An 18,630-nucleotide genomic window follows, 5' to 3' on the forward strand; every position below is an offset into this window, starting at 1 on the left:
TGTGCCTTATAAATGGGTTTTCCAAATACATTTCCTCTCCAACAGAGGGAATTGTCCAAGGAAGGAGAAAATGTGTGCCCTAGACTAGTGTGCAGAAGCAGAGCAACAAAAACAGTATTCAAGAAATGAGCCTCTTTAATTAAATGAGCTAGAAATTGTAATAGCAGACCCAAGAAAAAGTAAAACAAGTAGACTTATTCATCAAAATTGTCGTATTCTATCCAGGAGTTGAGAAAACCTGCTAGGATATTCACACAATTCTGAGGTCAATGATAATAAGCATCTCTCTCTCTCTCTCTCTCTCTCTCTCCAGCTTATTCCATATCTTATGATAAAGCCTAAATGTGGTCTCTAGCCCACTTCTTCCTGTACATTGTGGAGGCACCAGAACAACTGCAATACAGCTACCACCTACTCTGCCAGCGCTGTCTTCAGCATATGCACCGCCGGGGTGCAAAGATCCGACCAGCACCCCCAAATTTAGTTTAGCCCCCAAATTAACTTTCATTATGCTTATGTCAGACACCACGCTTACGCCTTATCTCTTGTTACGAAAGAAGGGAGGAAAAAGAAACAAACTTTTTTATTTGCTCATTTATTTACAATACACTTATACTTAAGTATACAACACCACCACACTTAAACTTATAAGTATTGTTTAGGCACCTGCTTAGGAGAAACATCAGTCTTGTCAAAGGTGCCACTGACCCCGCTGCCGCATAGCAGCTCAATACAATACATTACATAATATTTTGATGTAAAAGTTAATTTCGCATGCACGGTGCCGCTGTGAACGACAAGCGCCGCCACTGGCGCAGCGCGTCTTGGGTAAATGAGCACACAAAGTCGAAAGTCCTTTAGTGAAACAGTAGGTATACATTTCGGTAATACCTAGGCATATATGTATTTTTTCTAGCTTGATCAAAATTATTTATTATTTCATAACAGGTTAAGAGCTTAGGCAGTTTCAGCGGCGGGCGCCTGGAGCCCCCCAGAATTTGGCACCCGGGTGCCCTGCACCCATTGCACCCCCAGGTAAAGACGGCCCTGTGCCCTGCTGAGTATCATGGAAGACCATAGGCCATGTTTGAAGAAGCTACTAGGCATCTCTTCCATCTTCTGTCACTTCCTCCCACATGCCCTGGGGTTTCTTCATTACCTTAATGTCAAAGGAAACAGCCATGTTGTAGCAGCTGTAGAAGGGGGCTGCAAGAACAGGTAATGATGCATAGCTATGTTTCAGGTGTACTTCCCAGTAAGATATGCACATATACACTAAAGGTTATAAAGCCTGGCAATCAGGGGTGGGGAACTGGCGGTCCTCTGGATACTGCAGTGCCTATCATCCCTAGCAACTGGCCATGCTGGCTGGGCCTGATGGGAGTTAGAATTCACTAACTTTAAGAGAGCCATGACTTCTTCCACATCCCTGGTCAGGAATAGGCAAACTCGGCCCTCCAGATGTTTTGGGACTACAACTCCCATCATCCCTGGCTGACAGGACCAGTGGTCAGGGATGATGGGAGTTGTAGTCCCGAAACATCTGGAGGGCCGAGTTTGCCTATGCCTGTCCCTGGTCTACAGCCATATTCCAGAATTCCAGAGTTCTTGTGATGGCTGAAGATTCAGATCTCCACAGATCTAGGGATCCTTCCCATAATTAAGGGCTATTATGCAGCGCTAACTCACCCCTTCGGCACAAAATGCAATGAATTTACAGCAGCATTACAAAGATTTATTGTTTTAACTGGGCAAGTCTGTTCTATGTATTGTATATAGGATATAGCAGAGTGTTCTCAGTTCTGAACTAACACATGTAGACACAAGTAAACTGTATCAAGGTGCTGCTGCCTGATAATTCTCATAGTAAAGCTAAACACAATCACTGAAAAATCTAAATGGAAAGAATTCAGAGAGCTTTAATTATAGGGAAGCCACTTCAACTTCTCAGCAGGAAAGAAGATTTTACCATTAAACTGTGCTGAAGGAAATGCAACTCAGATTCTTCTACCACCACCCTTGATTTAAGAAAGTCAGCCAGTTTGCTAGAATGCATACTTTCTCCTGCTCAATTTAAATTAACTTTTGGAATTTTCTGCTTTTTAGACCCTATGACATCAATATTTCTTATATATCTAAAAGAAACAGACATTTAAATTAACCACCTAGAGAGAAATCTATAGCCTTGTCTGGCATGCAAGTATACATGGACATGTCATGAAAATTTGGTGACAAATAACCTGTTTCCTGATGTATTGGCTGCTCAGACTTCATGCCCGTGAAATAGCTTTGTCCTCCAGGAAGAAAAATATCCTTTTAAAACAGTCAATATTCCCAAAGTCCACTTCTCTCAGCCTGCTATATCATTCAAAACCTAATGCAGAACTGACATGGTTTCCTTGCAATCATTCTAACATAAAAGAGTAAAATTAAAGAGACTTGAAGCTATGAAAGGAATAAAAGCACTGCCATTCACAATAATAGCACTGTTTAAGGCAATCTGAAACCTGAGATTATTCAAAAGATTGGCTTGTTCCAGACTGTTTAAAGTTAAGACTGCACTTGAACTGATAAATTACTCTTTGGGGAACAACATGAAAACAGCATACAGTCAACATAAAAATGTAAACCTAAACATACCTGAATTGGAGTCAAACTTTGTTTCTGATCTGAAATAGAGAGAGAAAGGGGGGGGGGGAATCCTTTAATGATAAAGAACTGTTTATGTCATGAGAAACCCATGACTGAAGTACAAATAGCAAACTTATATATTAATGCACCTCATCTGTAAACACATTTGTTCCTAAACATATTCTCAGTGTATTTTTACATTAGAAACCTTGATCAATAATCACAGAACACAATGAACAAAAAAACCCACAACCCCTCTCCATAAAGTTAGAAGAAATACATTGTCAGAATTACAAACACCATGTCGTTTATCCTCTATCATCACACTTGTCAGATTTATTTCTTTGGAAAGCATCATAAGACGGTTTTAATCAACGTGCATGTTAATCTGTCCCCTCAGTAAATAAATGGTTGTTTCCCTTAAGAACAGAGAAGGCTGGAAAACCCAGAGAACAAGAGACTAGTACACACAAAACATACAAATACCATGCCCATTCTATACTACCAATTTTGCCTGTTTATTACATGATATCTTATGTGTTTAGCATACCACAAAAGAACTCAGTAGGCTGTAGATTTAATAATGAGGGGGAGGAGTGGTGAACAGAGGGGAAATTAGCCTTTGTGGGAACATCATGTTTCAGATATAGCTTAATGATAGTTCTAAACTCAGAAGCCTTTGAAGCTCTCAATTCAGCTGTGGGAAAACGCAAGTTGGGTAATTGCTTTCAAGATGCTGCTGAAGTGCTGTCAAGCAGAATTAACCCTATGACTAGTCCTATCCGAAGAAACAGCTATAAGAAGCATTGTCTAGGTCTAACTCTCAAACCAATTAGTGGGCATACTCTAGCCAGAATTATATCACAAATTAACCATCAGTGGTGTGTGTGTATGTGTGTGTTTATACACATATGCGCACACACACACACCCTGCCACAGCAAGTTACAAGTGCTGATTGGTAGGAATCTTCCTAAAGCCTGTTATTTCTGGAGCGGTATTTATTAAGGCGGTGATGGAGACTCTATGGCCCTACAGATATTGTTGAACTACAACCCCCAACATCCCTGACCACAAGCCGTGCTGGTTGGGGCTGATGGGAGACCCACAACCTGGAGGTGCCACAGATTTCCCACCCCTGCCCTAAAGGATATAGGGAAGTACACCCAAGCCACGTAGGAAATATCAGATTCCTTGAATCCATAAGAAGACATTGGTGCGCTTTGGGGAGTTGTACAGGTCTTTCAATAAAGCAACAATTGCAAACTGTTCTGTGTTAAACATAAAAATCCCCCACCCAAAAACAAATTAGTGCAAAGCACTATAAATTTATTTTTTTAAACCCATAACTTCACGTTAACTGGAATAAGTCATTAGATGGCGATGGAAAGAGTCAGAAAAGCCAAGGGAAAAAAGGGGAGTATATATGGAAAATGGTTGCTTTGTTCCACTAAGAAACCCTCAATATGTTCAAAGGGTGGGAAAAGAAGCAAAGATTTTTAGCCAAAAATATATTCTAATAGTACTGAACAGTGCACCAGCAGCATGAATCAAAGCATTAATCTCCATTACAAGTGAACACTCTTCCAGTAAAGAGAATATTGCCTGCTCAAGGCCATGAACGGGTGAGTGGGTATACAGAACTCAGAGAGCCTGCTATATGGCCATAAATTTCACACATTACTCTGAGGGTATAAATAGTGTATTTTTTTATAATAATAATAAAAAGAATTCTGACAGCAATCTTACTGCCAACTTTTGTTTCTTTTGGGCACAATCCACAGGACATTTTCCTGTATAAGCCCCGCAGAATTCGTTTTGTAAGCTCTCCCACAAGCAGGGCAATTTTGAGTCAAATCAGGCTACATCATTTCCCATTTGTGTATCAGATATTTCCTAAACAAATATGCCTACCTAGTGCTGTCACACTTGCAACATGAGGACTGACAACTTAATAGAGCCATTATAGTATATCGGCAGATGCCATAGGCAGAGTTTATGGGGCTGATCCTACTGTGAAAGCTAGTATATACCTCTATACAGTGGTACCTCAGGTTAAGCACATAATTCGTTCTGGAGGTCTGTTCTTAACCTGAAATTGTTCTTAACCTGAAGCACCACTTTAGCTAATGGGGCCTCCGTCTGCTGCCGCGCCACTGGAGCACAATTTCTGTTCTCATCCTGAAGCAAAGTTCTTAACCTGAAGCACTATTTCTGGGTTAGCGGAGTCTGTAACCTGAAGCATATGTAACCCAAGGTACCACTGTACTTTATACAAAAGAAAGCCGGTGGCTGCCAATGGGGAAAGGTTGTTGGTGGCAAGCATTGGAGCCAACACCTAGAAGCTGAGGGGTCTTTGCCCCCCATAATATATTTGAGGGGGGCAGGGGACCCCAAAGTTAATGGGCATTGTCATTCAAATGGTGTGCATGCACCACATCATGTGATTGATTATGTGGGGCGGGGCTTACCCCCCCCCCAAAAAATATTTTTTTCAAGTTGTCACCCTTAGTGGCAAGCAGCTCCTGTACAGGGAGTAGCATGTGAGCAAGGTGGTAGGGAGCAGACAAAAGGCAACTGGATTCTAACCATTCTTATCAAATGCATAGGGAAACTTTGAGGGGATAATAGATGAAGGTAGAGGGGGTTGGCAGGTAGGCGGGGTTGGTGAACGGAGGGGGTTAAACTTATTATTTTACTGCACTGCATTGTAGTTCTGCTTAATATTGCATTGCACTGTACCACAGTTTTTCATATACATTTGTTATTTTGTAAACCAGTTAAGTATTAAATAGACACTGCCAGCTTTGCTAAATTCCCTTACCGAATCCGGTTACATTTCTTCTGTCCTACTTCTAACTGGCTTTTCCTTCACCACTAGTCCAGAGGCCAAGTTGTGACGAAAATAGAAGTAAAATTAGCTAAATTAGATATCTACCATAGGCATAGGCAAACTCCAGCCCTCCAGATGTTTGGCACTACACTTCCCAGCTAACAGGACCAGTGGTCAGAGATTATGGGAATTGTAGTCCCAAACATCTGGAGGGCCGGAGTTTGCCTATTCCTGATCTACCACATACCTCCACCCCAGCCCATTGCCCAGCAAAAGGTGAAAACATTGCCCCACAATGACAAGTCAAATGAGGTACAGAAGAAACCCCTAACTGCCTGATCCTAGGGCATGGATGGTTTAAGTAGTCAGGCTTCCCGCTTTTTGTGTCTGTATTTAAACAATTTATATACTATTCAGCTACAATAGTCTCTAAGCAGTTTGCAAAGGTATAAAAGATAAAAATCAGTTAAAACTATAAAATCAAACTTTCCCCTCCCAAATCAGGCAGGGGTGTGTCCCACTCTGCATTTCAGGTCCTGCAATTCCCCCATTCCACAAGCTACAAAGCTCAGGCAAAGGCCTCTTTCTGCCAGAAAAGGGCTCTTTCTGCAAGTTTCTATAAAACAATTCATTAGGGAACAAAGCATTTTTTTTTATTGTAACAGGGACTCATAACACAACTACCTGTAGGAAGATTACAGGGAAAGCCAAGCTTATCCCCACTTCAGATGTTCAGATGTGGGTAAATTTCCTAAGCAAAATGACTCTCAGTTGCATTTTTGCAAATATAAAGCTGGATTTTTCTGGGCAATAATTTTAAGACTATGCCACATTTCATTATAGAAAAGTGGTGGTGGTGGTCACAATTAAATACCTTGTAGCTTTTCAAGTTGCTGGAACCATCAAATTAAATGAAGAGTGAGATTGAGTTTCACTGGTTCCTTGCTGATAAGGGTAGAATTCTATTTTAAACGTGTACCAAGAAACCTCAGGTCTTTCATCTGCAGAGCAAAATTCATGTGTTCCTTGACCTTACGTGCCACACAGTAATGAAGCAGCATAAATCAGATCTATTAAAGGTGAAGTTTGTTAATCTTAGTGCTGAAGAATCATTCTCCCTTTCCTGGCAAAAATAACTGGTTCACAGGTCATGATGACATAGTTACAGACTACAATGGTGCAAAGAACAAAAAATTAACAGCAACTCTCAGAAACATGGAGTTCAGGGGATGGGAAGGAAGCCAAATTCTGTTACCCATATTTTACAATTGTGATGGTTCTTCAAATATAGCAGTGGTTACAATGATGACCCTGACTCTGTGTGGAGAAATGTAATGAATGCTAGACTATGAACTTCCAACATAGGTGAGAGCCAGTGTGGTGTAGTGGTTAAGAGCGGCAGTCTCGTAATCTGGGGAACCGGGTTCGCGTCTCCGCTCCTCCACATGCAGCTGCTGGGTGACCTTGGGCCAGTCACACTTCTTTGAAGTCTCTCAGCCCCACTCACCTCACAGAGTGTTTGTTGTGGGGGAGGAAGGGAAAGGAGAATGTTAGCTGCTTTGAGACTCCTTAAAGGGAGTGAAAGGCGGGATATCAAATCCAAACTCTTTTTCTTCTTCTTCTTCTTCTTAAATTCTTGTTTATGGTGGTAAGGAATCGGCAAACCCTGAACTGATGCTTTTTACATCATCCTTTAGTCTATGCTCACATAAAGCTCAGTATTTTTGGTTCCATTACAATGTGTCTGCACTGATGATTTGCTCTGCGTGAATCTTGACCCAGTATGAATTGAAGGTGAGTCTTACTTGCATGGGCTACAGTTGAGTTTTGACATAGCCCTTGAGATTCTCCATCAACAAGGAGTTCAGTTATGCTGCTTCTGTTCAGGGCAGCTTTTCCCAACCTGGTGCCCTCCACACATTGTGGACTACAACTCCCATCAGCCATAGTGAGATCAGTATGAAGTACGAGACCAATACCTTAACATCCACCTCTATAGCACATATGTAACACTCAAAAAGCCAGAGCCACCATTATTTTGTAACCATGTTTAATTTACTCACTTGAACAAAGGAGTTCCACAAACAACACATTTGTATATTCCATGAGCTTTGTGATGTGTGTATTCTCCTTCAAAGGCACTAGAACAAAACAGCAACATAGTACTTTAGCAAACAGGTTATTCCATATCAAGTTGTCCAACTTTTTAACCTCATGTCATCCAGTTTTCTTAATATTTTGCACACTTGTTGAACGATGAAAACTAAGTTTAAATCTAAAATTTTAGCTTTTTATCTCATCCTATTTTTGAGTTATGAGGGTTTGAAATTTCAAAAAAATGACAATTTTGGCCTTGTTGGACTACACTAAAACCCTAAAAGCTCAGCCCAGCATTGAGATACGTCAGAACTAAAAACACCAATCTCTTCGGAACTTCATGGGCTTTAATATGATATGCCACAAGATGTACTTACTTTAAATTATAAATTTAAGTTACAATTTTTTTATTAAAAAGTGATTAAAAATATGATTAAAGATTTTCAAAAAATGTATTGACTATTTAATATTTCTAAGATCTACCTACAAAAATTCATCTTGGGATCTCAATGGGAACACATTGAAAAAAATATTTTGTACATACATGTTTGCGTTATTGGGTTCTATTTAGGATAAATGGGTCTTCTTGGAGTAAAATATAACAGAAAAAACAAGACTTCAAACTCTAATATCAGTTACTTCAGGCATTTCTTTAGAAAGTTATGTAATTAAAAGGTATCTGAAAAGCTAGTCAGGCTTTTATTTTAAAAATGTGTTTAAAGTAGAGTGATAGCTTGCAGTTGCATTATAGAATTAATGCTTTCAAAGAATTTTTGTTAGAACTTCATTTCATTAACATTACAACAAAATGCATATCAAACAAAATTATGACACCCAAACAGGGAACTCTCATTGCGTTAACACTGAAATTGTTATGTTCAACTCTTATACCATATTGACCCAAATATAAGCCGCACCCACAAATAAGCCACACCTTTAAAATTCAAGGGGGGTGGGAGAGAATACCTGAATATAAGCCGCTCCCTTAAAATTACGCCTGCACTCACACCCGTTCCATTTTACCAGATGTCTGTTTCAGCACCAATACTGTAAAAGCCAATTTTTGTAAGGCTGCGAATTTAAGCCGCACTTTAACTTTTCACAGTTGGAATTTGGGGGGAAAGTGCAGCTTATATTCAGGCCAATACGGTCGATGTTCCAATATAAACGGTACTTCGTGGTTTGCGAATTATTGTTCTTTCTTCAGAAACAAAAAAGGTGCATATTAAAATCTGAACAGCAACATAAATGTGTCCTGTTTATGAAAAGAAACTATTGTTCAGATGTCCAAGTGCAGAACAGCTTACAAGTAGCTAGACGTTTTCAATCAAGCCCTTTTCTCTTTTTCTGCACCTGAACGTTACGGTAATTTTAAAATAAACCTCAATACTAAACATCTTAACAACATTTCCATATCATAGTCTTGATCTTTTGCATTAAGCTATGCAGTAGTGCAAGATCTTTGTGGGAGATTGGGCAGGACTACCAAGAGAATCAAACAGAAAAGGAGGAGAAGAAAACTGGCCCATGATTTCAAGCTGTGTGAGCTCTATATTTTTATTTGAAAAGGAATATTACTGCTTTAAGGGAATATTTTTCTAAGTTAACAATCTTAAAGGCTAGGAGGTCATTCAACTAATACAATTCAGCTGTGCTATTCCAACAAAAAGTCTATGTGCTCTGCAGCTTGTTTTTATTATCTTTTCACCCTTTTTACGGGGGTCCAATATATTTTTTTATAAACAGGATTTTAAAAAATGACCTAAACCCTGGTTGTTTGTGCACACTAAATCATTTTTGCTAATCTTCTACACAACAGTAAACGACTTGCCTGGAAGGCCTACTGAGCTGGCGGAAAGCACCACCACCAGTTTGTTGTGGGGGTACAGACAACCTAGTGCCAGTGATCCCCATTCAGAAAGTCTAGTAAAAAGGCGACTCCGACAGGAAGACTGTTGCCAATTAAACAGGACCCCACATGTGGCAAAGGAGGTTTTTTGGAAATGGGAGTGGAATGAAAGATTGCATATTAACACCGGTCCTGAAATACCTACATTGGCTCCTGGTATGTTTCCGAGCACAATTCAAAGTGTCTGGTGACTGTATCGCCAGAGTGGTGCATGCTCTAGTCATCTCCCACTTGGACTACTGCAATGCGTTCTACGTGGGGCTACCTTTGAAGGTGACCCAGAAACTACAACTAATCCAGAATGCAGCAGCTAGACTGGTGGCTGGGAGCGGCCGCCGAGACCATATAACACCGGTCTTGAAAGACCTACATTAGCTCCCAGTATGTTTCTGAGCACAATTCAAAGTGTTGGTGCTGACCTTTAAAGCCCTAAACGGCCTCGGCCCAGTATACCCGAAGGAGCGTCTCCACCCCCATCGTTCTGCCCAGATACTGAGGTCCAGCGCCGAGGGCCTTCTGGCGGTTCCCTCCCTGCAAGAAGTGAGGTTGCAGGGAACCAGGCAGAGAGCCTTCTCAGTAGTGGCGCCTGCCCTGTGTAACGGCCTCCCACCAGATGTCAAGGAAATAAACAACTATCTCACTTTTAGAAGACAGCTGAAGTTTTTAATGTTTGATCTTTTATCGTGTTTTTAGTATTCTGTTGGGAGCCACCCAGAGTGACTGGGGAAACCCAGCCAGATGGACGGGGTATAAATAAATTTTTATTATTTTTATTATTTTTATTATTATTATTACTACTACTACTACTATTGCTATTGGAATGGAAGCAGGCCTGACTTTAAACTCCATGGTCAGAAGAAACAGAGAATCATAGAATTGCAGAGTTGAAAGGGACCCCGAGGATCACCTAGTCTAACCCTGCAGGAATATGCAACTGTGCCAAATGGGATCTAACCTGCATGCAGCAAAATAGTTAGACATTGACCGAGGTGACCGCCGCCACCTCCTCCTCCTCCTCATTCTAGAAATCAGCTGAGATAAATTATATTCACGGCGAGAGCCTTAGGAATTAGCTCTCTTGTCTCCTCCCCCCCCCAACCTTCTCCAGGATTTAGAGCTTGCTTTCAAGGTCTAAAGCCATGTGAGGGCAGTTATTGAAAATATTTGACATTCCAGCCACAAATGAGCCAATAAATACTTTCTCCACGTGTGCTTCAATACAGAAAGTGGAAAAGGAATGAAAATATGCTACCTTCTTACTCTCGCTGACCCCCATCCAAACTGTCTGTACATACAATGACCACCTTCAAAACTTCACCTTTAAATGGCACAGGGCTATTTCCCTTATGGTTCTGCTTACTGTGGTGTCTCCACCCTCCTCCCCCAAAACAACAACAACAAAAGACTCTCTTAACTGCCATTACTTCCACACATTTTGTAGTAAACTGAAAACAGACCCCAAGAAGAAGCTGAAGGACAGAATAGCGTTCATTTTATATTTATGAAGTCCATGACCTTGCCCTCCCCGCTGCAAATTCCTGTCTGGTTTGGTGGTGTTAATTTGTATACGTTAGTAAACAAGTGCTAAATTTCTTGAAGTTGTCAGCTGAGGAGAAAACAGCAGCAGATTGAAAGAGGAGCTGGCTGTGTTTCTCATTGACCACATGGCCATACCTTACCTCTCAGTCCCTTTCTCCTGAGTAACATGGTATTGCAAAGGTGTCAGCCGCTTCCGCAGTTCTTGCTGGGAGAAGACCACCTTACAGTTCTTTTTATCCCTGCGTGACCCTGCAAAGGGAGAGGATACAGGAGAAGGGGTCTTTTTAGTTGAAATCCTGAACAATAGCTTTGGCTTCTAGCCAAAACACAGCTTCTGCGTTTACTTTCCCAGTGACCAGATCAACTTCTAATATATTAGAGTGCCTCAGCTGGTGGCTTCTTCAAATCCAACTTTTTTTTAGTAATAATAAAAAAAGTCTGCTGTTCACAAGGGGGGGTGACTGCATTAGAACAGTGATCATGTGATACAGCCAAAGCCTTCTGAATGCAGAAAAGTCACAACCATCGGCAAGATTCTACATTCACACAATCATTCACAAAAAGGCGACAACCTGAGCCTAAACATAATGGAACTTCCCAGTAAATATGCTTAAGAGCACAGCCTTTGTATTTGCAAGAAACTGTAGATATAAAGGTAATGGGCATATGATGTTTAAACACAATTCGGTGAAACTTGAAAGTTTTGTAATTAGCTATCGTTGGTTTAGAAACAAATGTTTCTTTAAAATTTTACTTCTCATCAAAGAGAATAGCTGACAGCACTTCAGTTGGAAGCTATAACTTGCATTTTTGATCTAAATGAATGGTATTTTAAAGGTCTGCCTGCTGTTGATAAGAAACAGATAAGCCTTCCTGCCTCATCAATTTGATTTTTGTAAAATCTGTTGCAAGCTCGAAATACTTTCTCTGGAGGTTGCTCATGATTACTTCCTCTTGTGTCTTAGGAGCATCCAAAATATTAATGGCATTGAAAAGTATTACCTACTACTGCTGAGAGAGATAAAGAAATCTCTCTTAGAATTAATGTATTAATCTGCAAATTATTGCTACATGGAAATAGCATGCCTGCTACTTTATTGTTTGTTCTGTATATTGTACTAGAAATTAAAATATTCTGCTTGAAAAAGACTTTTAGTCAGTCCATTAGACCCAGTAAAATTAATCTGAACCTTGAAAAGCACATAAAGCGGAAAGAGAGAGTGAAAAAGGACCACTCTTTGAACCACCTCCTCTTTCCACTCCGTGTACTTTTCAAAAGATAAAAAGGTGACCAATTCATCACCAAGAGGGCAGTGAGTGGGTCAGCTCAGGGGCTTTGCAGATTCCAGGAAAGACCTCAAGGGTGCCCCTGCAGCCATGGATGCCAAGTTGGCGACCCTTGACTTATACAGTGGTGCCCCGCAAGACGAATGCCTCGCAAGACAAAAAACTCGCTAGACAAAAGGGTTTTCCGTTTTTTGAGCTGCTTCGCAAGACGAATTTCCCTATGGGCTTGCTTCGCAAGACAAAAAACGAAAACGTCTTGCAAGTTTGTTTCCTTTTTCTTAACACCGTTAATACAGTTGCGACTTGACTTCGAGGAGCAACTCATAGAACGCGGTGTGGTAGCCTTTTTTGAGGTTTTTGAAGACTTTGGTGATTTTTGAAGCTTTTCCAAAACTTCTTTTAAACTTTTAAAACTTTTGGGGGGGGTTGGATTTTGGGTTGGGGTGTTTGGAATTCAAGGACTTGGTGTTGGGGAGGGGTTTGCAAGAATCTGGAAGCTTGTGTGTTTTTTTTCTGCATTTTTATGATTTTCTGTGGCCATTGGGCCACTCTGTTGTTTTTTTAAAAAAAATTCTGGATTTGAATTTCTGTGTGGTGGGTGGCTGGGGGAACAGTTGAGGAGGGGTTTGCAAGAATCTGGAAGCTTGTGTGGTTTTTTTCTGCATTTTTATGATTTTCTGTGACCATTGGGCCACTCTGCTGTTTTTTTAAAAAAAATCTGGATTTGAATTTCTGTGTGGTGGGTGGCTGGGGGAACAGTTGAGGAGGGGGTTCTTCAGCAAGAAGCAAAGAGTGGAAGAGGAACCTTCTTTGAGTTGTCCCCCAGAGTCTTAGAAAATGTACTGTACACTTTGTTGATTTTTAAATGTTTTTCTGTCATGTTTAGAAACTTAATTTATTGTTCCTTCAATTTTTGAAATGCTCTTTACAGTATGTGTGACTTTAAAGAGCACTTAATAAACTCTTGTTGTACCAAATTTGGCTTTGTTTGGACTTTTTTTGACCATAGGAACGCATTAATTGAATTTCAATGCATTCCTATGGGATTTCGTGCTTCACAAGACGAAAAATTCGCTAGACAAAAAAACTCGCGGAACGAATTAATTTCGTCTTGCGAGGCACCACTGTAGAATATGTTGTTATTTATTTAACAGGATTTATGCACCCCTTGATTGTAATAAAACCTTGAAGTGGTTATACATTTGGTGGCAGTGGTGTGATTTATTAACAGTCTTCCGGCTCATTAAAATGATTAAGCAAAATAAAATGATCCAGTCTATTTTAAATGACAAAAACCAGGTTATCGAAGGCAGGAGGGTAGGGAAGGATTTGGGAGAATTTGGAAGAGCCATTGGCTGTGTTTGGACATTACTCAAAACCACAGTTTAGAACAACATGAATGAGCCCTTGCGCATTCCTTCACCTCTCCCTATGCACTTCTTTACTAGGAGGAGGAACTCAGAATCTTTGACTTTTGCTACACCTCATAAGTAGAGAAGACTTCCTGGAAAAGACCCTGATGTTGGGAAAGATTGAAGGCACAAGGAGAAGGGGACGACAGAAGACGAGATGGTTGGACAGTGTTCTTGAAGCTACCAGCATGAGTTTGACCAAACTGCAGGAGGCAGTGGAAGACAGGAGCAGGAGTGCCTGGCATGCTCTGGTCCATGGGGTCACGAAGAGTCGGACACGACTAAACAACAACACAACACCTCACTTTGTTGTTTTGTCAGAGCCAACAAACTGTGGTTAATATTAAGTATAGTTTGTTTGACACAAGCCAACTAGAAGCCATGATTTCAACAAACCCAAAGCAGAAGTGAAAGATTCTGAACTTATTCTGCTGGAAGAAGGCAGGTTTGCCCAAGGTTTGCTGTGGTTCATTCATGCTTGCTCACATTGCGCTAGACCAGTGGTTCCCAACTGGGGTTCCACGTAGCCCACCCAGGGGGTCTGTGGCCCCATTCCCGTAACAAAAGCTACCATAGAGATGTCAACATTTTCAAAATATATTTAATTATCTAACTTAATTATTTTTAACAGAATGAATATGGGGTTGTTTGACAAGGCAAAATCACCACAAAATATATATTTTAAAGAATCCAGTTGTTGGATGGACAGATGGGGGAGGGAAGGCATTAAATAACCTATAAAAACTTTAGTTTTTGGCCATATACTACTGAAGTTAGGCTACAAATACATGTATTTAAAATTATATTCAAAAGCCACACAGGTGTTTTAGGAAAATCAAAACTTTTGAAGTGTCTACAGTTAGCCTGGGCCTGAAAAACTAATGTTTTTCAAAATGAGTTTTTCTAATTACTGAAGGAGTTATGCTTGATTAGAAATAAACAGTCTTGACAAAAGTTTGTTAGTAATAGATATATGCTCATAAAGAAAGCAATTGTGTTCTCAAAGTAGAGTGACCAGAGTTATCCATCTGTATGTCATTTAGTACAAGAGAAGAAACGGCAGGTTTAAATTACATGGTATTGGATTGCAATTTCCTAATGTTGGATGCTTTTCTGCTTTTTTACCTTCAGTCATTACTAAGAAGTGTTCATAAAAAGTAGCTTAAAGAACAGATGCTTTCAAATAATTTAAGGAAAGATGTTTCTTTTTTCCCCTCCCCTTTATTCCATTTCCATCTTTATACATATATATATAAATAAATATATATATAATTTAAACATACACACTTCTGGTCACTACTGATTATCCCTTTGCAGGCAGAAAGAAGAACATTTAAAAGTATTTGATTGGAGTAAACAGTAGACATTGCAAGCTTTGTTATTAACTTGCAAGGCACTAGAAAGAAACTTTTATCTCACAGATTAGAAATTACTTTTGATCTTGCCATTCTTTTAAAAACTCAAGTTTTCTACTTTGAGCTCTCTCATTAACGGCTGCAGAGCCCTCATTTTAATAGGAGTCTTTGAAAGACCACTGTTGTTAACCCCATTGTTGGCTTAAATCTTATTTCGGAGGAGGATAAAGACTTTATTCCAGATTTCTTTGTCTTACAAGATTCACTATGCAAGTACTCACCCAAATTTTGCAGGAATGTCCTGTTTCATAAGCGACAAATTATTTGGGTTTTGTGCACTTAAAGGTCACCTTACAAATTAGCAAGATTTTCCTACATCCTGGCTTCTCAACCTTAAATATAAATATTGTTTCCGAACTGTGAGTGAGGTTTGTGCTTTACAAGGTTATGTTGATTATTTTAAGAAGTCAAGTGGTGGAGGTTTACATTCACAGGCTCTGCTGTTTTCTTGCACTAATAAGTCTTTCAGAAGTTTACCTAAAAGCAAAATAAGAACCTACATTATTCATGCATGTAACACTGTTTTGACCTGTTTCGGGATCAACGTTAAAAACCCACAGACAAGGCAATGTTGCCCTATGCAATCTCTTAATTTTATAATTTAAGTTACCGTAGCTTCCAATCTAAATCCAGGGCTACAAAAAGACTATTTATTTTATTTTATGTGGCCCACTTACATCTCTGGAGGTTCATAATAGCTAGCAATGGTAGAACAAAGCTCCAAAGTCCAATAAAAAAACAAAAACAAACCCTTTTTGTCTTATCTCAATTTGTCCCTGGCTACCAAATGTTTGATTGAACAAAAAGGTCTTCTTTAATTTGTTTATAAGAATTAAAAGATTAAGGATTGCACTTCATCTTTGCATTCATCCATTATATCATTTCAGAGGGTATTTGTATTGTTTTTATAAAACATAACAAATTACAAAATATCTTATAAATTTATTATTATTGTTGCCTTACTTACATTTTGTAGATTGATTCTTTATTATTTTCAGTACAACCTTCCCAGTATTTTTCTACTGATTTTTACTGTTCTAATATTCACTAATTTTTTTACCAATATTCCAGTCAGGCTTTTCTTTTGGGGGGAAATCTTTTAAAAACTGTGGAGGAACAACTAGCCTTCAAAGAGTGAGTTTATTTGTTTTTAAATCACACTTATTTCAAATATTTATACACTACCTCTCCATCACTCAAAACTAGTTACGACTTAAATAATAATAATAATAATACAAACAAATGTAAAAATAAAATTCCAGCAAATCCTGAGTACTTCTACTCTAGAATGAAACGATAGGGAAGCCCTGGCATTCTAAAACTTTTAAATGTATTTTTCTGTATTTATATATACAGTATCTGATGCCACTTTATTGCTATATAGTGTTTTGCTTATTTGTAAGCCGTGTTGGGGTCTTTCTGGACTTTCAAGCAGGTGTAGAAACTTGGGTTTTGCCAAAGTTCCTGGGCAATCGTGACTTTGTACATACTAGATGTTGGGCTTAACTGAACTGTTCAAATGAAAAAGGTCATGATATAATAAAACAGTGGGGTGTGTTTTGACAAGATCATTTAGGTCCGTTGGAATAATCAGCAGCACCTGAGATTGAGTCTGGGAGGCAGCAGGAAGCCAGTGTAGGCATTGGAGTGCTGTCGATCACAATACATTATGATTAGGACTAGGCTCTCCACATAAGAAAGGTCAAATGCTCTGCACCAGCTGCAGCTTCTGAACCACTACCAATGGTAGCGCCACACAAAGTGCCTTAGGGTGGATCATGTCAGGATTATGAAGCTATGCATGATGGCTATGAGGTCCATCTCTGAAAGAGGGCCACAACGTACATGCCTATCCACTGCGACCTGAATATCTGGAGTCAATGAAGAGTAATATAGGAGCACATCAAACACTGCAAGCCGCGGGTGGCGCTGTGGTCTAAACCACAGAGCCTAGGGCTTGCCGATTGGAAGGTCGGCAGTTCGAATCCCCGCGACGGCGTGAGCTCCTGTTGTTCGGTCCCTGCTCCTGCCCACCTAGCAGTTCAAAAGCACATCAAGTGCAAGTAGATACCACTCCGGCGGGAAGGTAAACGGCATTTCCGGGTGCTGCTCTGGTTCACCAGAAGTGGTTTCGTCATGCTGGCCACATGACCCAGAAGCTATCTAAGGACAAACACCGTCTCACTCGGCCTGTATAGCGAGATGAGCACGCAATCCCAGAGTCGTCCGCAACTGGACCTAACGGTCAGGGGTACCTTTACCTTTATCTTTAAGTGACCAGAGGATGTACATTGCTGACACTCTGAACAATGATGAGAGTGCCAACATGCTCTATATTATGAAACCTCCCAATCATTACTACTTCTATAGTGTCTGGAGTTAATTTCACTTGGTTCACCCATATCCAGTTCCCAAACATAGATATCAGAAGACAAGCAATCAAGGTCAAAAGCACAGTCTTAATGTTATTTCCTGACCAAATATTGAACTGGTACAGATGAAACCATGTGTTCCTGGAACTGGACCATTGCTTACTCAGTGACCCATCTTCAAGAAGGACAAATTGGAGGGACGTTTTTTGGTCAGAAGATATGAGACTGTACTTTAGCCTCTCTGAAACACCTCACTGATGACCTCAAACAGTAAAGGGCCCTTCATCTCCTAGTTTGGATGTTGTTTTTAATAGAGAGATTGTCTAGAACTCTTTAAAATGTGTAAAAGAAACCACTTTAAATAACTAGGACAGGAACAAGTTCAGCTCTCAAGTTGTGGTCACAGTAAACAGACTCACAGCAAGGAAAAGACTGAAATTAGTTTAAGATTAAATATCCAACAATTTGAATTCTGTGTTTAAAACTGTGACGCTCAAGTTGAGGCAAATAGGTTCACTATACATCTTACTAGGATTTTTAAAAACATCTATCTGCTAAAGGACTTTTGTATAAAAACCCCCACTAGATTTGAACAGTTTTGCATCTTCCTTTTTGATAGGTATTATACTCAAAACATATTTAGTGCTTGACAGATGTGGCTGAATTTTGTATTTCCCATTATCATTAAAGTAGTCTCAACAAGCTACTTAACGGCTTTGTAAGAGTTCATTTTCACATTAAAACTGCCTAATTATTATTAAAGTCAATTAAAAGAAAACAAAATTCAACATTAAAAACATACCCAAAAAATAACATGATATGCCCAATACCTGTATTGTAATTTCCACTGTGAACTTAGAAAATATTTTATAAATGGTATTTAAATATTCTAGCAATTAAACACTGCATAGTATTTAAAAACTTTAGTGTTAAGAAGCATCCATGTCTTTCAGACATCTTAACAATTAATGTAACTAAAATTATACATGTAATTCTACTTTTCTAGACGTCTAAGAGCAAGAAGAATAGCTTTCTACTACATGCAAAAGGTGATGCAAGCAACATAAAGTGTGAATGAGAAAAAGAGATGATTGAGCTTATAAAATGCAAACTCACAGCAAAGCAAAGTCAGTTTCC

General features: G+C 39.6%; 1 protein-coding gene across 4 annotated transcripts in view; it reads right to left on the bottom strand.

Annotated features, from left to right (window-relative positions):
• MSRB3 (methionine sulfoxide reductase B3) overlaps window positions 1–18,630 on the bottom strand; it is a 58,584-nt gene that overhangs the window by 25,017 nt on the left and 14,937 nt on the right. For all 4 annotated transcript variants that reach the window (XM_081022422.1, XM_081022423.1, XM_081022420.1 and 1 more), the window contains 3 exons: window positions 11,148–11,256; window positions 7,526–7,603; window positions 2,641–2,669 (listed from right to left, as the gene is read on the bottom strand). In XM_081022422.1, the coding sequence (XP_080878548.1) occupies window positions 2,641–2,669; window positions 7,526–7,603; window positions 11,148–11,256 (216 nt within the window). The remainder of the gene's footprint in view (window positions 1–2,640; window positions 2,670–7,525; window positions 7,604–11,147; window positions 11,257–18,630) is intronic.

This window comes from Podarcis pityusensis (genome assembly GCF_964106645.2).
Source record: "Podarcis pityusensis genome assembly, chromosome: 10".
In the NCBI taxonomy this organism is placed as follows: domain Eukaryota; kingdom Metazoa; phylum Chordata; class Lepidosauria; order Squamata; family Lacertidae; genus Podarcis; species Podarcis pityusensis.